Source organism: Ochotona princeps, chromosome 7 (genome assembly GCF_030435755.1).
Source record: "Ochotona princeps isolate mOchPri1 chromosome 7, mOchPri1.hap1, whole genome shotgun sequence".
Lineage (NCBI taxonomy): Eukaryota > Metazoa > Chordata > Mammalia > Lagomorpha > Ochotonidae > Ochotona > Ochotona princeps.
The window spans coordinates 44,736,558-44,757,880 of NC_080838.1; the positions used below are offsets into that span (position 1 = coordinate 44,736,558).

General features: G+C 38.4%; 1 protein-coding gene across 1 annotated transcript in view; it reads left to right on the plus strand.

Moving 5' to 3' along the window:
- TACR3 (tachykinin receptor 3) overlaps nt 1-5,237 on the plus strand; it is a 62,867-nt gene extending 57,630 nt beyond the window's left edge. Inside the window, exons 4-5 of the mRNA XM_004594284.2 lie at nt 1,797-1,993; nt 4,865-5,237. Coding sequence (XP_004594341.2) covers nt 1,797-1,993; nt 4,865-5,177 — 510 coding nt within the window. The 3' untranslated portion in view covers nt 5,178-5,237. The remainder of the gene's footprint in view (nt 1-1,796; nt 1,994-4,864) is intronic.
- The last annotated feature ends 16,086 nt before the right edge of the window (nt 5,238-21,323 follow it).

Here is a 21,323-nt window from a genome sequence, read left to right on the forward strand (position 1 = left end):
TCAGAACTCCAACCCTGGAGAGAATTTCAGGTTCCATGGTCTGAGCATGGAGTGTATGTGACAGAGGTGGCCTCCTCAGTGGCTTAGACAAAGCAGTAGACAGCATATCGTGGAGCACATGGAGGATATAACAGTACATTGGAGTCTGCAGAGAATACCTGGTACCACAAACAGAGGACAGAGGACAGAGGACAGAACAAATTGATTAACTACTCCAGCCAAGTGTTGGCAGTGAATATCTGGGCAGAGACTCTAGGGTGGACTATGTCAACCAGTGGATTCTGGAAAGATTTCATCATATTTGGAGTGGCGAGATTGGCAGTAATTCAGAACTGTTGAACTATCGAAGCCTCTCAAGCATGACCCTCAAGAGCATGCCCCAACCGGGGACCCTGGGGTGGTGTCGGGTGGATGTCTTCCATCCCAGGGTACAGAGGCATTTGGGAGGCTGGGTATGGCTTCTCTCCTTGCCTCCTTTCCCCCAGATACAGGAAGGAAAAAAGAAAATGTGGAAATGGTGATCTCATCCACCTTCCTGCAGCCCTTAACCCTTATCACCCTAGTCAACTATGTAAAAATCAACAAAAAATAAAAATAATTAATAAAAAAGCTGGTTGTCTTTTTAAAAAAATAAAATTGGGGTAGGTATATTGCATAGCAGTTAAAATACACTTGGGATACACACATGCACACATCCACTCTGATGCTCCTTCATTTGAGTCCCAACTCAATCCTTAGCTCCAATTTTCTGTTATATGCACCCTGGGGAGTAACAGGTAATACCTCAAGTCATTGGGTCCCATACTGAGATCCCAGATCCAGGCTTCAGCCTGACTACCTGCTATTGCAGTGTTTGATGAGTGAATCAGATATGATGCCTCCCAAAGAAATAAAACAGATTTTTTAAAAATAAAAATCATAAATTACTGGTGTTTACTCAGACTAATAAATAATCATACTCAGCATGAAGGGAAACCTTTTTCAATGCAGGATTAAAAGGGAAGCCAAAGAAATATTCAGAAAATTGCCTAGTAAGCATGTTAATTTAAAATGCCTGGATACTTCTATGAATATTGTATAATATATACTGAGGAACGAGCTAAACCCAACAGTCCAATACCTCCACGGTGACACAATAAACATTTTCTTTAAATACACTGTGCCCAGTGTTGTACAGTGTAGGCTACCACAGCTAAATCCTGGGTCCTGTTTTTCTCTCCCCCTCAGCTGACTTTTTTTTGTCAGCATTTATTTCTATTTCAGACTAATGAAAATCTATGTTATGGTTACTGTCACCCATTCACAGATTTAGGTAAAGAAGAAGAAGTGACACAAACCATAAACTCTTAAGACCGAACTATTGATCCCGGAGGTGTTGCCTAGTGGCTAAAGTCCTTGCCTTGAACGCACCAGGGATCCCATATGGTCACCGGTTCTAATCCTGGCAGCTCCACTTCTCATCCAGCTCCCTGCTTGTGACCTGGGAAAGCAGTTGAGGACGGCCCAAAGCTTTGGGATCCTGCACCCACGTGGGAGACCTGGAAGAGGTTCCCGGCTTCAGATCGGCACAGCACCGGCCATTGCACTCACTTGGGGAGTGAATCATCGGATGGAAGATCTTCTTCTCTGTCTCTCCTCTCTTTATATCTGACTTTGTAATAACAATAAATAAATCTTTAAAAAAAGACCAACCTATCAATTTCCTACTCATAGGAAAATATCATTTGTAGTAAGCTGTTGCAATTACCATATATATAATGACTTAATTTTGCCAAAACTTACATCTCTCCTTCTAGGTCGTAAAAATGATGATTATTGTTGTGGTGACATTTGCCATCTGCTGGCTGCCCTACCATATTTACTTCATCCTGACTGCAATCTATCAACAGTTAAATAGGTGGAAATACATCCAGCAAATCTACCTAGCTAGCTTTTGGCTAGCAATGAGTTCGACCATGTACAATCCCATCATCTACTGCTGTCTGAATAAGAGGTAACAACAAAGCTAACAATTGAACCTTTCTGTTCTCTCCTTTAAGATGTAGCAGCTTGCTGATGAAAATATGAAGAACAAAAAGTCCACAGATTCACCTACACAAATACTATAACTTGATTTTTTAGATGCCTCCTTACTTTCTAAAACACTCCACTTGAAACTTACATGTTCAAAAAAAAGTTATTATTATCAGTTGTAACTAGGGAATTTTTAGTTGTCAACTTTTTCTTCCAAAACATTCAGTATTTTACCTACCAAAGAAAAATAAATGTCCACATGATTAAAGATGGTGTTACTGAAATTCTGTTGAAATCCTCAAAGAAATTTCCTAGAAATTCACAGAAAATTCATGTAACATGAAGAGATGAAGTCAAAAGTGAATGAGCTCTACTTAAAAGAACACCTTATAAATTTAGATATGACCATAGGGAAAGCAACAATAAAGACAAGCAAGATTCCAGTCACTTTACCTGGATAACACTTGGGAACAAACAGAGGAAGTGTGCAGCCTCAATGGTAATGGTTAGTGATGAAACAGGAGCAACCCAGAGAAAAAAGTTTCTAAAATATATATATAATGTATACACTATTAGTATATTGCAAAATATATATAATATATACATGTATAAATAATGTGTATATACGTATATATAGATGTGTATAGCATATACTATGTATTATATATTTATTATATATATACATATATATAAAATAGGTCAAAATTGAGACGGGAAAAAAGTAGAGTGTGGTTTCTAAGTGAAGTCATCTTAGTTGTATGATAAACATGCAGAGAATTAAGATTAAAATTTGCAGGGCCAGGCCCGGCGTGGCCTAGCGGCTAAAGTCCTCGCCTTGCACTCGCCAGGATCCCATATGGTAGCTGGTTCTAGTCCCAGCGGCCCTGCTTCCCATCCAGCTCCCTGCTTCTGGCCTGGGAAAGCAGTCGAGGACAGCCCAAAGCCTTGGGACCATGCATCCATGTGGGAAACCCGGAAGAGCTCCAGGCTCCTGGCTTCAGATTGGCTCAGCTCCTGCTGTTGCAGCCACTTAGGGAGTGAACCATCAGAAAGAAGATCTTTCTCTCTGTCTCTCCCCCTTCTGCATATCTGCCTTTCCAATAAAAATAAATAAATTTTTTTTAAATTTGCAGGGCCAATAATCTGCTTAATGGATAAATGTGTTTTATGTATAAATAGAAATGAGACTTAATATAATTAAACATATGAGCCAAATTCCTAAGCTTTCTTTGGTTAGGGATCCACCAACTGTATTTTAGGTTCATTAAATAATTAACTGATTTGTTTCACTAATTAGATAAGCCAATTCTAATTTACACCATCCCATTAGCTATATATGTGTGTGTGATTTAAATCATCTTCATTTACTGTTTTAAAAAGGTAAGCACTCTGTATTTCCAATATGATTAAATAAAACTATACAATATGATTAAATATTTTTTGTTTATTTAAAAGGCAGGTTTACAGAGGGAAGACAGAGGGAGGACTTCAATCCACTGGGTCACACCCCAAATGGCTGCAGCGGCTAAAGGTTAGCCCATCCGGAGCCAGGATCAAGCAGTACATGAACAAGCAGGAGGATCAGAATGAAGCAGCAGGGCCCAGCATATAGTCTAGTGGCTAAATCCTTGCCTTGCATGCCCAGAATCCCATAAAGACACATGTTCATATCCTGATTGCTCCACTTCACATCCAGCTCCCTGATTATGGCCTGGGAAAGTTGTAGAGGATGGCCCAAAGCCTTGGGACCTTGCATCCACATGGGAGACCCAAAAAGGTCTCCTAGATCTTGGCTTTGGATCAGCTCAGCTTTGGCCATTGAAGCCAATTATGGTTTAAACCTGCAGATGGAGGATCTTCCTTTCTGTATCTCCTTCTCTGTGTAAAACTGCCTTTCGTATAGAAAATAAATAAATCTTTTTTTAAAAGATTTATTTATTTTTATTACAAAGTCAGATATACAGAGAGAAGAGACAGAGAGGAAGATCTTCCATCCAATGATTCACTCCCCAAGTGACCACAACGGCCAGTGCTGCGCCAATCCAAAGCCGGGAACCTGGAAACTCCTCCAGGTCTCCCACGCGGGTGCAGGGTCCCAAGGCTTTGGGCCGTCCTCGACTGCTTTCTCAGGCCACAAGCCGGGAGCTGGATGGGAAGTGGAGCTGCCAGGATTAGAACCAGCGCCCATATGGGATCCTGGCGCGTTCAAGGTGAGGACTTTAGCCGCTAGGCCATATCGCCGGGTCCTAAATAAATCTTTTTCAAAAGTAAAGAAGAATGTAGTAACCAGTAGTTGAACTGGCACCCTAATGGGACGCTGACTGTACAGGCTAAGGATTACCTTGGTACACCACCATGCTAGCCCCCGAGATGTACAATTCTTCGGCTAATAAGACTTTATAAATATATAATTATGTTCTAAACTATTTTTTAAAAGTGTGTCATTTGTATATGCCTTAACTGCCCAACATAATTCAACTATTCTTAAAATGGAAAATCATTGCTGTGACCCAGCAATGAAAAAAGAAGACCTCCTCTCTGTCTCCCCTCCTGTATAAAATCTACCTTTTAAATAAAAGTAAATAAATCTTTAAAATAATACACTGTTTCCTTGGCACATTGGTTACTTTGTGCTGTATTTTTGCTATTTAAGGATTTTCTTACTGATTTGAAATAAAGAATCTGTTCAAACAAGAATTTCAAAAACTAATATCAACACTATGGGCTTTAAGAATTTGATTGGAAAGTCAAATTGACTCACCATAACTTCCTGAAGTAAGGGTCTCTGTGACAACTGAAGAAAATATCTACTTGAAAACATGACTTTTTCTCTCTATGGTCTGCTTCTCAGATTCAGAGCTGGCTTCAAGAGAGCTTTCCGCTGGTGTCCTTTCATCCAAGTTTCTAGCTATGATGAGCTGGAGCTCAAGACCACCAGGTTCCACCCGACCCGACAAAGCAGCCTGTACACAGTGACGAGGATGGAGTCCATGACAGTGGTGTTTGACCCCAGTGATGCGGACAACACCAGAACCAGTCGCAAGAAGAGAGCTACACCAAGAGAACCACAGTGTACTGCCTGCTCCCGCAGGAATTCCAAATCAGCTTCTACCACATCAAGCTTCATAAGCTCACCCTATACCTCTGTGGATGAATGCTCTTAAACCCATTTGCTGCTGGAAAAATTCCATGTGAAACTATCATGGTCCCAACACAGGCCCCATTCTCCCACTTATCAATCAGTTCTGTGGTGCACACTCTGGAAGAAGAAGGGTGATTTTTGGGCAGCACTGCTTAAAATGACAAAGTTAGCATTTAAATGTAACACAAACATTATTAAGTTATTAGCAAGTTCCCCTGAAAAAAGAGCTTTAAGTTTTATTCTTTGATAATTCTAAATTGTTGTATGAAAAAAAAATATGTAACAACTATGTGTTTAGTATCCCGTGTTTTTCTCCATTTAAAAATTGCAGCACATACTGATGATCCCATTATATAGCAGCAAAATGGGTGTTTCCTTAGGACTATTCCCTCATTTCCAGGTTATTTTTTTCCATCGCTGTATTGGAAAAATGAGCTATTCAATTATCCTTTATCCATTTCATAGCTTAGATGAAATGCTGTCATTTTTCTGAAACCCAAAGAAAACCAAGAACTACATTTAACTATAGTATCTATCTTCCAAACTTCAGTGCTTCTGAATTCTCTTATCTTGAATTAAGGATAATCTCAGTACCAATCAAGAATTCACTGACTTTCCATGATACAATTCTGTAGGCTCCCCCCTTGTCATCAGAAAGTAAGATGGTTAAAACATCCTATGTATTTTTAGATCTTATAAAATGTTTTGAAAAAAAATCTGAATTTTAAAAATCTTGTAAATTGCAAGATTTTTTTTTAAAAAAAGAGTGAATTTTCAAAATCTTTATATCGCCATTTGAAAATCACCTACAGGAGCAGACATGATTATTATAGAATTCAATCTAAATATTTTACTAGAATTCAATAAATTCATGTTTTCACGTTATTTCACCATCCTACTGTATCATGATGCTGAATTTCTAATGTAAAAGCCAAATTCATACTATTTTCAGATATTAAAAAATCTCATTTAAATAGTGATCTGATCACCTACCAAGAAATGTCATGGGGTCTGTGCTTGAGCACAATGAGTGAATTAAGGTACCATCTGTGATGCTGACATTTTATGTGAGAGTCTAGACTGCTTCACTTCTGACCAGTTCCCTAAAATGACCCAAAAAAGCAACAGACACTCACCCAAGTATTTCCGATCCTGTCATACACATGGGCAGCCCAAATGGAGCTCTGGGCTCTCAGCTTCTACTTATTCCTTTCACAGCCACTGAGACCATTTTGGAAGTAAACCAGAAGACGGAAGATAGAAGATCTGTTATTCTACCTCTCTCTCTCTCTCTCTCTCTCTTTCTCTCTCTCTCTCTCTCTCTCTCTCTCTGTCATCCCTTCAAATAAAACAAAAGTAAACTTTACTTTTATAAATATTTACTTATATGAAAAAAAAAAGTGACAGAAAGGGCATGGGACAAAAAGAGAGAGTGTTGCCATCTGCTGATTTGCTCCCTAAGAGACTAAAACTGCCAGGGCTAGGCTACACCAAAGTCTGGAGCCAAAGACTTCTTCCAGATCTCCCGTGTGTGTGGCAGGGGCCCAAATAATTGGTCCATCTTCTGCTGCATTTCCCATGCATATTAGCTGGGAGCTAGATCAGAAATGGAGCAGCTGGGACATGAACCTCTATCAGTATGTGTTGCTGATGTTGCTGGTAGCAACTTAATATGCTTTGTAATAATGCCAACCCCTACACTTTATTGTTTGAAATTCAAAGAAGTTCAAACCCAATAAATACAAAATAAGTATGAAAATCAGTGTTTCTCAAAAATCTGTATTTGATATTTGTTATTGAAAAAATTCGTCATAAAACATCTGATTTATGTGTTACAAATTTATTTCATCAACTGGATTGGCAGGAGAAATACAATTTCTCAGACTTCAATCAATAAAAATGTAAGTTCTAACTGGTTGTTGATAATATAATAAAATGTGGTAAATTATGCATGACCATGGATAAGTAGAATAATCAGACCATAATCATTTCACTTCAGGCCAAGAAAAATAGGTAATAAAGTCTAAAAAAGTCTGTGCAATGTCATTAATTGTCTTGTTTATATAATGAAAAATCTGTGTATTAAGAAATAAATGTGTGTAAACTTTATAGTCAGTACATAAAGTTTCATTATATTGAATGTGCTTAATAAATCCATTCCCTTCACATATGTAATATGATGTATAAATTTACTTTATATTCTTCCTTAAAATTTTAAAAATATCACGGAAAATGTTGAAGCTCTAATATTTTCTTATTTGGTGGCAAAACATGTAATGGTGGATCTTACCTTTTCTAAACATACTCCCACAACCATCCCTTATTACTACATTCTTATTCTTTCCTTATTTATTTAGTAAAAATGTGGTTTTGGAAAGTTACCCTAATTCAGAAAAAAAATATTCATGGGGAAGACATTTATGAAAATGCAAAAATAATACCTATACAGAGAGCAATGGTAGATGAATTGAAATGGAAAATTGAGTGTGCATCCAGGTACCTAGTCTGGCATTTTAGTGACATGACATACAAGCTATACTCACTGACAGAACTGGGTTTAATCTATGTCTTGCCCACAAGTACCTAAGGGTCTTTAGGCAAGTGGTTTAGTGTCCTGAGCCTCCATTTTATTCCCTTATTGGAGAAAGGAAAGTAATTTCCTCGGGGTGCTGATGTGAGATTAAATGGGCTAATTCATGAAAGGGCAGAATGAAACAAAGATGTATTCAAAGCACCATGAATATTATTGTGGCCAAAGGGGGATATTGGGTAATTCTTTTATCCCATACCATATGTGTCTTCCAAGGCTCCTTAAAGGACGGTGAACAACCTTACCTACTCCTGTCACTTGGCCTTAGGATATCTTGTCGTTAAATTTCCTGAAATGTGTATGACTGCTCTGGGAAATTTTCCTAAGCTGGAGAAAGCTGCGTAGGGGAAGGGTTAAAAATAGCCATGTCTGTTAGGGTAACTTACATTGCTAGAAAGCTGGGACATAGGTCCTTAGTTAAATGGACAGGTTTCATGTTAATGACCATGTGTTCCTCACAGGGGTTCAATTTAGACTGGATTACCACTGGACTTGTCATTTGCTAATTTCTGATGGGTTTTGTTGTCACCAAGCTTGGCTAATAAAGACTCCTTAATACATCATTAAATAGCGATAATAATAAAAGCAAAAGGTGCAGTGACTCTAAGCATATGAAACTGAAGTCACTGCATAATAAAGATGCAGTTAGTTATTTTTAACTTGAGAAAAAAGAACATTAGACTTCAGGGAATAATAGTTGATTGAGTGAAAGCAAAGAAAAAATGTTTTGAGGTTGTCTTGGCTGCTTCACTGACTACTATCTCAGTGTCTTAAGGAAAAGGGCCCAGTGATATTTCCATGTCAGGTAAAAAAAGTGACCCATACTGCCTGTCTGCTTCCACATTTTACAAAACATCTTTGACTCAGTCTCTCAATCCTATTTAGGTAACACTGAAGCTTCCTCTGCCAATTAATCATAAAGGAGGAAAGAAAAACAGGAACAACTGTTCACTAGCCCACCTCATATCCAAGGCATCAGAAAATGCTCTGAGTTTCTCAAGTATACCCAGAGTTCTATGGGTTCACTATATCAAGTACTACAAGCTTGGTCTGTTTGGAGATTAATTGCTATAAATTTTGAATTGAGAGAACAGTAGTATTCCTGTTAACTGTACACCTGAAATTTAGCAAAATGAAAGTGGTAAACTTAGGGCTAAAACTTTCACAATAATAATCAGAGGATTACTGATTGTATGAAGTGGGCTTAAAATAAGTTATAGTTCTAGGCAGATCAGACATTTTCAAAATACAACAATTACATATAAGCACCTAACAACACAAAACTAAAATTTTCACAAATGAAGAAATGGTTTCCTCCATGTTCAGCAATTTCAGAACATCTAGACAGATAATAACAAAATAAAGTAATAAAGTAAAGAAGATGAACAACACCATGAGCTACTTAGAGCTAATCCACATAAACAGTACTATCTACTCAATCACAACAGAAGTTTTTCTCAAGTATATATAGGACATTCTCCAGAATAAAACATTCTTTGTGATTTAAAAAAAATCTCAAAAGATTGAAATGACTCCAATTTCTCTCTAACCCAATGGAATGAAAGTACCAATAAATAACAGATGGAATGCTGAAGAATTCACAAATTAAACAGTGTAAATTAAACATTATGCCCTTAGACAGCTGTAATGGTTAGTTTTATTTGTTTGGATCACATGGTTCCAAGCTATTCTATTAAATGTAATTTCTTGATGTATGTGATGCTGTTTATGGAGGAAACTGACATTTGAATCAATGCATTCCATAAAAGAATGCCTTTCCTAATATAGTGAGTATTATTCAATCCATTGGGGGCACTAAATAAACAAATGTAGAGCTTGCCTTTTCTGCCAGACTGTTGTTACAATACAGGTATTTTATCCTCACATTGAGATTTACTGTGCGAGATCACTTCTGGATCTCCACCTGCTTAGCCCATGTGCAAGGTCATAGACATGGCACATCATGTCCTCGGGGAACCCCCTTCCATGGTCTTGGCTCACCGACCCCCTACCTGGCCTGACCACTGGTCATACAGGCAAGAGAAGTGGGCTGTAGCTCAGTATCTCTTCTCTGTCCTTGGACAAGCTGTGCTGGGGACTTCCTTGATAAACGACTCTGAGAAATCAAATGTGACCCACAACCTACCTGCCAGTCACACATGGTGAATGTGATACGAGGTATAGCTTCCAACCTATGTGTTGTACATGACCTGATGCCTACCAACCTACCTGCCTGTGACCTGGGGCATACCTACCAATCATGATTGTTGTGCCTGACCTGTGACTTGACTGCAGAGTCCAGAGAGACAGAAATGCCTTGTAGCCTGTCATTGTCAGCTGGGGAGAGGACTGTCAGGAAACACCCTTCTGCTTTCCCCTTTCTTAGTCTATATAATCTTGTGCTTGCACTCCAATACACTCACATACTCAATCAGATTGTCTCCAGTGGTTCTTGTGCCCACAGAATACCATCGCATCACCCCCTTGCTGGTTTTGAGGGCCTGCTGGCAGGAAAATCCCAGAGAATTCACACCATTGTTCCCACAAAACTATCGAAATTGAGCTGTGTTTGGCTTTCCTAGTTTCAGCCTTTGACATCTCCCATAACCATTAAGCTCCCATAACCATTAGCTCAATTGGGCAAGGGCAAATTCAAACCACAGTGAGATTCTACTTCACATTCACTAGGATGGTCATAATCAAAAAAGCATACATAAAATGGTTCAAAAACAATGTGAAATTGAACTGAGGTCATAATATGGAGCCACTGTGGCAAACAGTTTGACAGCTGTTAAACATGGAGAGATCATAGGATCACAGACATTTTATGATGTCTAGTTAATAAAATTAAAAACATATGACCACACTACACTTGTACATTTATGTTCATAGCAGGGTTAGTCCCTATTCCTAAAACAGTGGAACAGAGGAAACAACCCAAAGGCATATCAACTGATGGATGCATATACAAAATATATTTCAGTAAAATCAAGTATTATTTGGCAATCCATAAAAACAAGTAAAGACTGATATGTGCTACAGTTTCAGTGAACTTCAAGATCATTATGCTAAATAAAACAAGCCCATCACAAGTGCACCTTCTAAATGATTTGAGCTATATGAAATGGATGTGTAAATCTAGAGAGAACGTGCTTGAAAGAAGATAAAGTAGAAAGGGGCAGTAACTGCTAAAGTGTTACAAGGTTTCTTTGGGGACGATGGGCATGTCCTAAAATTCAGATTACACAATTGGGAAAATGTATGAAAAGACACTAGAATAAATACTTGATACATGCATAAATTATATGGTAATAAGTTTTTTTAAAATGGTTATTTTGTAGACAAAATTCTAGTTAATGCATCAACACAGTTTCTTTATCATGAAGAAACTCTGATGAAAATAGTTTATCCAATAGGAACCAAAATGTGTTGAATAAACTATAACAAAAAATGAATCAAAGAATACAGAAAGGGTAGATTCCTGCCTTTACAAAATGCAACTGCACTATTTTATTACTGTTTCCTTTATTGAGGACATAACCCTGAAATTGAACACAATAATTTCTTTAGAAATATCCTAATCCAGAACCAGGTGTTTGGCAAGAGCCTATATCACATGTTTGAATAGCTGGTTGAGTTTCAACTCCTATATTTCAAATTTGGATGGTAACACAAGTTGCTAGGTTCCCAGAACTAACTTGGGAAACCTGGATTGAGTTTTACGCTTATCTTTGGCATGGCAAGCATTAGGAGAATAAATCCCATCTTTCTCTCTGTGTCTCTTTTCCCTTCAAGTAAAATAAATACAAAAAAAAGCTTTGAAAATATCATAGTCCATAGGTAAAATTTTCTTCAGACTCAGATATGTTGAAATATAATTCCAAGCATATTAAAAATATCCATAGATTTGATAGCTTTAGTTGTAAGCTATAAACAATAACTGAGAAAATTTTAGTAAACAGGAAATTGTATAAGTACATTAGACAACTCCCAAACTCTGTTTGAGAAGTTATAACAGGTTTTGAGCAGCATGATCACTAGCAATAAGTGACACCTCTGAGCATTAAGGTCATAATGCTGCTACAAGGTTTGCTGAGTGCAATCAGTTACTTGAAAAAAATTTTTTTTATCTTTTCTATTGTTATCATTTTATGATACAACTCCATTGGCTCCTGGCATTTCACTTATCCGAGCTCCAATTCCCCCACACACACACCTAGTTCCTCTGTATCATTCCTAAAATATAGTTCTTCATACACAGTCATATGTCCATCATTGTGGGCATGGACAATGGTAGATAGTTCAGAATCCTATTGTCAAGATACAGTAAACAGTTTCATTGTAAGCCCATCTTTGTCTGGAAGTAGAAATGCATACTACATTGTATCCTCACATCTGGATACATTAGTCTCCATTTCACAGCTACTGTACATCCCCTCAAATGAAAAGTCATGATACAAAATCAACAATAGAAAGAAAAATAGAAATGTACAATGCCATGAAGTTAAATGACATGTTACTAGATATGACAGTCTCCATTACACAGCTACTATACTTCCCCTTAAATGAAAAGCCACAAAACAAAATCAACATCAGGGAGAAAAAGGAAATTAACACCGCCATGAAGTTAAATAACATGCTACTAAACAACTAACGTGTAGCTGAAGAAATGTAAATCAAGAACCTTCTTGCAGAAAATGATGCTACTGTATGATCTAAGAGTCACTGAAAAACTTAATCGAAGAAACTGTTTTGAAGACATGAAACTAACAGAAAACAACAAAACCCATGTGATATAGTTTCCGCTGATTTTTGTTGGTGAAGTGTGCCTCTTCTAGACAATAAATAGATGGGTTTTGTTTTTTAATCCAGTCTACTAATCTATGACGTTTGATTGAGCTTAAGCCATTTGCATTCAGAGTTTAATATGTATGGATGGTACTTCGATCCTGTCATTTTAGGAATGGGTTGTTCATTGGTTTGGTCTTCCATTGTCATTTTACTGGGATGTTCTTCCCATTTGCCTTTGGTTTTGTTTGGTGCTATTCCTCTTCTCTGTGAAGAGAACATCTTGAAGTATCATTTGTAGGGCAGGTTTGGAAGAGGCAAATTCTTGTAACTTTTCTTTACTGTGAAAGAATTTTATTTCATTTTCAAAGACAAAAGAAAGCTTTGCTGGATGTATTATCCTGGGCTGACAATTTTTTTCTTGTAGAATCTGGAATATGTCACTCCATTCTCTTCTTGCCTGTGCAGTTTCCTGTGAGAGGTCTCCTGTGAGTTTAAATGGCATTCCTTTATATGTCAACTGATTTTTTTCACATGTACATTTAAGGATCTTCTCCTTATGTTCAATTGAAGAGAGCTTGATGATCATGTGTCTTGGTGAAGATCGCTTTTGATCATGTGTGTTGGGAGTTCTGTACCCCTCCTGGATGTTGTTTCCCAATTCTTTCTCTAGATTAGGGAAATTTTCCTTAATTATTTCAGTAAATATATTTGCAAACTCAGCTTCTCTTTCTGCACCTTCTGGGACTCCCATAACTCTTATGTTAGGCCTCTTAATAGTGTCTTTAAATTCTTGAATACTTTTTTCGGCCTGATCCAGCTCTGCTTGCTTCATTCTATTTTGGAGACTCTCCACTGTACTTTTAATTTGCTCTACTGTGTTCTTCATTTCTGATATATTAGCCTTGATTTGCTTTCTTGCTGCTATTTCCTGTTTAACATATTCCTTAACTCTTTGAACTCTTATATGTGCTTCTCATTGTTGATCAAAAGCTTTAAAATGAGCTTTATGTATTCTGTGTGCCCCATTTTCTTGATGTCTTCGTCAGTTAACTCTGAGGTTGGCATAGGGTTTTGCTCCTTTGCAGGGGAGTTTTTGGTAATATTCGTTGTGCCATTGTCTCTTCTTTTGCTCTTGGTCACTGTACTTCTGGTTAGCAGAGTCTTCTACTTGCGGCAGGTTTCTAAGCTGTGTCACCCACAAGTCTACAATGCGATTTTACTTATTGCAGTTGGTACACAACTCTTTGCTTGCAGTCACTTGTGCCACAGCCTCCAGCAAGTTCCAGGTCTGGGTTCTTATGTTAGATTTCCACCGTGGTCTCCACAGCCCCAGCTCCTGGCTCACCACTCTGCACCTCCTGTGATATCGTGCTGAAACTGCACCATTGTCTCTGCAACCTTTCACCCACTTCCGGTTGGAGCAGGTTCCAGGATTAGAGACACACCAGATGTACTACATAGTTAGGTTGTTGATGGTACTGATCTTGCCAGAACCTGTTGGATGTTAGGTCTGGGTGCCACATGGACCTATTTTGACCTGTATGATGCCACAGTCAGTATTATTTTCCTGCAGGACCAGTGCAATCCATAGAACTCAGTGAGCTCTGCACATGCACAGTTCACTGTTGTCCCCCACAGTCCTAAGGTTTTTGCCACAGTGTGCAAAGTGGCACCTGACATACCACTACTAGAGTTCTTGATCTACTGGCTGTCAGGTCTGAGGGCTACCCAAACCTGTCTTGGGTGGAACCTGTAGAATGCCATATTGCTGCAGTTCACTGAGTCAGAAATTAGTTCACTCCCAGCTCAGCACATGCTCAGTCCTCTCCCTTGCCTTTGCCTCCTTACACAAAATGGCACCCAATTCAGCTCTAGGGGGCTGACTGGGCTATGAAATCCACCTTGTTCTCGCACTGCCCATCTGGGATCTGCTGCTCTGTCTCTGCTGCTGGTCAAATCAAACAAATCAGCAGGACAGACAGTTCTTTGTCTGGGTTCACCTCCCAAGCTCCCAGTGAAAGTCCCTTCCCACTTGGTTGTGGGTGGAGTTCCGGCTACTGGTGGATTTCAGATTACCGTTAGCTGAATGCTGCTGGAGTATCACCATTACGTCCTCTGCTTTCCTGTGTCTGTCAGTTTCCAGGCACCCCTCTGCTGTTGTTCTGTCCTTTCCTATTTCCTGGAATGCATCCTCTCTGCTTCATCCTGATTAAATGTTTCTCCGTCTGTTTAAACATGTCCTTACCCTATTCTGCCATCTTGATTCTCCCAGTTACTTGAAAAATTTAATCACCAGAATCAGGCACTGGCACTTGTGCTAGAATTGCTCCTGATCCTTCCTTGGCAAACTGGATGTTGTACAGCTGATGAACCAATCCATTGTGTCTCTGCCCCTTTACTTCATGAATGTTCAATGCATGGACTGGGATGTTTATATCAGACCTATGTAGCCAAAATTAGTATGTGTTTTTCTATCTCCAAGTTTGCCAACAAAGCATACTGAATTTTCTATTTATATAATGAGAAGAAGAATATGCTCATATGATGGTAATTCCCCAAACACATTAACAGAGTATTCAATAAGAGAGGTGTTTGTAATAGATGCCATGAGAAAAGAAAATGCACCTAAATGTTGCATTGACATCTCTGGTTAGTACAAACAACATTTAAGTTTTGTTTTTATTACCTGTGTAAACCATATTTTCCTTAATAATCATGTACTCTACAAGTAATAAGATGGCTAAAGATCCTTTTTTTTTTTTGAGGAAGCAAGTAAGCTTTTCTGTTTTCACTGAATTCACAGGAAATTCCTGTATCTCTTCCCCAAGGTTATTAATAGACTAACTTGCAAAGACAACAATTACTGTAGATTTTCAAAGCTGCAATAGCTGGCTGCTGACAAATGATAGCACAATTAAGAGAAATTAATGTAATGATTGTCTAGACATAATGTCACATTCACAACAGTCAATATAAATCAAAAAGAAGTTTCTTTAATTCTGATAAGTTAAATAGGCAATAACAGCCCCGTAACCTCCCTCAAAACTTGAAACTCTACATAGTCTGAAATATCATAGTAAAATGTAAAGACTTTGTCTGATTAACTAAGCTTTTTATAATGCTCAAAATGTTCCACTCAGTTTATAAAAACATGACTACAGTAATCCATTGTAAAATGTATTAGAAAAAAAATGCACTGGAAAGGCTACATGTAGGAATTCTAGTGCTTGAGTCAGTCTTCAGAATATTGTTCTGTGTTCTAAACCACTGTCCCTATCACAAATGACTAAATATTTCATGTGAAGAAAATGCTAATTAGAATTAGCCCAATCTAACCATGCCATAATATATTATCAATCTATCCTATGTCAAATATTTGTACCATAATACATTATCAATGTTCACCATATCTAAACATCCAGTGTATCCCATGAATATATATATAATTATTTATCAATTAATAATGAAATAAAGCTTTATCAAAATATAAGTTTCTTTTGAACCAGAAGGTTCAGTTGCTCAGCCCCTTTTTGTCGTAACCTGTAAGTAGCCTGAGGGTGGATCTGCATGGTCAGTCATAGATGGTACGAGAAGACAAATGTTTAATGAATTTAATCCCTGAGCCTATAAGAATGCTTGAATAAAGCACTAGAGCAGTTCAAGCCTCAGTTGAATGATTCTGGGTTCTTGGATATAGAAACTACTACAGATGGTTGCAGGATACATGAGTGAATCAATTGATGTTCAAGTATTCAATTCCTGGTAGCAACAAGCTCAAATTTTGAGAAAGAGAAACTCAACAAAATCAACTACTCCATGTGGGATCCAACGTGGAATCACAAAAAGCATAATTGCTTTAAATAAGAGAATTGTGTACAAAAGTATTAGTAACAGAAGCAAAACCTAGGAACCTCAGGAATATTTACATGATTAAATATGTTTATATATGCAAAAGGATGCTAAATTTAAACCTTGATAAGTATAGCAAAATACTAAAGAATGTAGGAATATAGTTAAAAGTAAACTTCTGCTACCTGCTTCATGAAAGTAAGGCAGAAAAGAAAATAAATTTTCATCAAGCTCTGCATCAATTATATGAGCTCATTTCCTCTTGTGACTTCGATATTTTCAAATTTCAGGCTCCTTCATAAGTGTTTTCTTAAAAAAAAAAAAAAGGAAGGGGGATACTCGGAAAGGGTACATCTGTCTCCTAACTGCACTCCTCTGACAAAATCAAGACAGGTAGAAAGCACAACCTACTACAAGGTTTCCAGAGAAATACACTTTTACTAGGCAGTTGCTTCTTAACAAAAACTTTGCCCAATGAGAGGTCAGCATAATATTTGGTGCAAATCTAGCCTTCTGTCACATGTTACCCATCTAGCCACAAAATCTCCATGACCTATCACTTGTATCCAACACAGAACTCATTCCAACATCTCCCCTTACTAACACCCCAAAATGGTATCCAGGTGCTTCATCAAGATCCCTACTCAAACTACACAGCTGGTATGCCATAGTTCTAAAATGTAAGAACCAAAATGGCAAACCAACAGTTCCTCCCAATCTCCAAAATACACCAGTACAAAAGGACAGCATAAACATAATGACAAAACCAAATTCAGAACAGGGAATTATGGGAAACATACAACCATTGGTCCATAGCACTGACCACATTATAAAGGAAAAGTATCATGGGAACAGCTCCTGAGAACAGCTGTATTTCAATATCTTACTTTAATATTCTCATAGTGTGGGTGGTGTCATGGTGCAGCAGACTAAGTCATTGCCTAGAGTGACACTCACCATTTGAGTGCCTGTTCAAGTCCTAGCTGCTCTACTTTTGATCCAGCTATCTGATAATCTACCTGGAACACAACAGAAAATGGCTCAAATATTTTGCTCCTGCCACCATGTGGAGACGCTGGAGTTCCAGCATCCTGGCTGCAGTCTGGATTAGCACGGAATGTTGCAGTTTGTAACCATTTGTGGAATTAACTTGCTCATGCAAAATGTTTTTTTCAATCTCTAATTCTACTTTTTAAATAAATAAAGCTTTAAATAAAAAAAAAACTCTGTCACACACCTGAAAACATATGTACCACTCTCAGGTTTTTTCTATTCAGCAAACCCCAAGACCACAAAGGGTTCAAAGGGTTGAGGCCACAGTGTTCTTCAGCCACAGAACCACCAGAGACAAACTGATGAGGGATATCCATTTATTTGGAAGAAGTTACAAGCTTATATAGAGTAGGCAAAGAGGGTAGAGAGAAGGGCCTTCCTGACAGCACTTCTACCCAACAATGGCATCATGACTGGCCAGGAGGCATGTATATCTCTCTGGACACTCCAATTAAGTCATAGGTCACGTTCAGTAAGCAGGGCTGGAAGCTGTGCCTCAAGCCATGAGCAGAAGAAACTTACATGCATACATAAGCTAGCATCTGGACTGTCAGCTACGCCTCAGGGCAAATTTATTACATGTGACTGAAAAAAAAGGAGGAGTGCTAATTTAACTTCCTAGAGTTGTTCACCAGGGAAGTTCTAGTACAGCTTATCCAAGGACAGAGAAGTGAAACTGGGGTACAACCCATTGCTTTCACTGAATGCACAGTGGTCAGGCCAGGTTGAGGTCTCAGTTAGCTAAGACCATTATCAGAGGGTTTCCCCTGTGACATAGTGTGCCATGTGCCTACAGCCCTGCACATGGGCTATGCAGGCAAAGATCCAAGGGCAATCTCACACACATCACAAAGTAGATGTAAATATAAAGACTAAAGACTGTGTTTTCAGCTTCTCTGATTATTACTAATTGATATCAAAATGATTCAATAAAATATTCCATTTGTGAACATAAACATATAATAATTAGATCATGACAGTTATATTTCACCAATTACACCAAGTATTTTCTTAATATCTGATACCATTTATAATTCTCCACTCAATAACTTTTTGTTAATTATTAGAAGGTGTGATATTGGGCCCGGCTGCGTGGCCTGGCGGCTAAAGTCATCGCCTTAAACGCCCGGGATCCCATATGGGTGCTGGTTCTAATCCCGGCAGCTCCACTTCCCATCCAGCTCCCTTCTTGTGGCCTGGGAAAGCAGTCGAGGAAGGCCCAATGCGTTGGGACACTGCACCCGCATGGGAGACCTGGAGGAGGTTCCAGCTCCTGGCATCGGATAGGCGCGCACCGGCCGTCACGGCTCACTTGGGGAGTGAATCATCGGAGGGAAGATCTTCCTCTCTGTCTCTCCTCCTCTCTCTGTATATCTGACTTTGTAATAAACATAAATCTTAAAAAAAAAAAAAGAAGGTGCGATATTGAGGTCAGCATTGTGACATAGTGGGTAAGGCCATGACCTAAAATGCCAGCATTCCATTTAAGAGCTGATCGGAGTCTTGGCTGTTCCATCTTTGATCCAGCTCCCTGTTAATGTGCTCATGAAAGCAACATAAGATGGTCCAAATACTAGGGCCCTGTATAGATATGAGAGACCCAGAAGAAGCTCCGGGCTCCTAGCATTGGATCAGCCCAGGTCTGGCCATTGCAGCCATTTGGGGATTCACTCATGTTTTCTTTAACAGTCTCTAATTCACTATATTCATATATCCAAGAATCCTGTATGCTTTGCTAAATATAGTGCCATAAATTTTGGTGGTGGAGAGGGGTAGAGGCACTGCCTGTTAGGAGCATTCAACTGAGGCTTCAAAAGCTCTAGTGTTTTATTCAAGCATTCTTATAGGCTCAGAGGTTGAATTTATTAAACATTTAAATCAAAAAATGGAAGATCACTTTCTGTCTCTTCTTCTCTCTATATAACTCTTCCTTTCAAATACACAAATACATCTTTTTAAGTGCCACATTATCTTAGGTGAATAACATACATTCTAGCATGTCTTACAGAAACATTGAACAATGAAGCTCATAAAAAGAGAAGATTTACATATTTTGGGAATCTTTGAGACCAGGTTATCTAAGCAAGCACAAAGGAAGACTTGAGAGGAAGTAAACACCTTTGTTCTTGGATTATGAGAGTAATTTCAAATTCATAGAAGAGCAAAATCATTCAACTACTCTGAGTGTGACAAGTTCAAGAGCTAGTTGTTCTTCCCAGGCTGAAAAACACAGCATCTCATCTTAAGCTGAAAGAGATACCTGCTTCTTCTTAATGCTCTCATATTTTCTTAGATTCCACTTCCCAATTCCTCTTTGGCACCAAAGGGACATCAACAAACAACAATCAACCACTTCTCTTTTAAACCTGTCAGATCCCATGGAATGCAGTAGATACTTTATATGACAACAGAATAGATTATGATCAATAAGGGGAATCTCTTACAATCAAAGGTGAACACAACCAAAAATGTCTAAGCACTGAATAACTGTATTGCTAATAGTCTTAACTAACCACATAAAATTGCATTGTAAGGAATGAGGTGAGACTGTTGGTGTTTCAATTTGCCATTTGGATCCTTCCCAAACAGTAAAAGTAGTCCCTTAATAGCTTTTCAGTCTAGGTGGATAGCCAGTCAAACGTTTCTTCCACTGATGTGGTGTGTGAGGTCTGCCTGTTGAAAGAGAACCTAATGTGAAAAACATGAAGTCAGTGTGCGAAACAGAGAGCACCAGCTAGTCTTTCCTTGGGCTCTGTCTTCAGACCTGTGTCCCTGTCTCCATCATCATGTAACCTAGTCAGATTTCTTTTCTTTTTTTTTTTTTTTAGGATGTATTTATTTTTATTACTAAGTCAGATATAAAGAGGAGGAGAGACAAAGGAAAGATTTTCCGTCTGTTGATTCACTACCCAAGTGGCTGGAACAGCCACAGCTGAACCGATCTGTAGCCAGGAGCCACAAGTCTCCTCTGCGTCTCCCACACAGGTGCAGTGTCACAAGGCTTTGGGTTGTTCTCCACTGCTTTCCCAGGCAAACAAGCAGGGAGTTGGATGGGAAGTGGGGCTGCCAGGATTAGAACTGGCACCCATATGGGATCCTTGCGCATGCAAGGCAAGGACTTTAGCTGCCAGGCCACTGCACTGGGCCCATATTTCTACTGATTATGTTCATTTGGGGTATCCAAATTATCTTCTAATTTCATTATCCAAGAATTTTTTGAAGTACTCTCATGTGCATAAGGTGCCATGGGAGCAGACTAGGAAAAATGATTGGGAAAAAAGTAGAGGTGAACGGGGAATAGTTTTCATGAAGAAATTATACTTCAGCTAAATCATTCAATTTAAATAGGAATTATCTGAAAAGAAGAAAAAACCAAGCATGCAAAGCAGGATGTGCAGCGCAGGGAAGCTGAAATAATCCTGACGCATCTTTATTTTTCCCCCATCAACTGTTAAATAATATCCAAAGTTAAGGTTAAAGAAAGTTAATGGTTTCTCATTATACAAGGCTAAAATTATCCTGAGGTTTGACAATGCCAAATGATACATTTCTTCTGCCAGACAGAGCCATTTACCTTTTCAAATGTCAATTTGGATTCACACAATGAAAAGCTCACATCCTCCTCAATTCTTTTGCCATTGCCCGAGCCATTTGTCCTATGAATGGACACTAACCTAATCACAAATGATCAAGGCCTTTTCTGTCTGTAACATTTCAGATCTAATTCAGTATGCTTCCTGAATCATTCTTTGAAATAAACAGGATGGAGAGAGATTTTTTACTCTATTTATAAAGTTATTGGAACTATTGAGTACATAACATTTTGACCCAGCAACCTTAAATCAGTATTTTTTTTATTTCATGAAGACTTTGATGGATTATTCA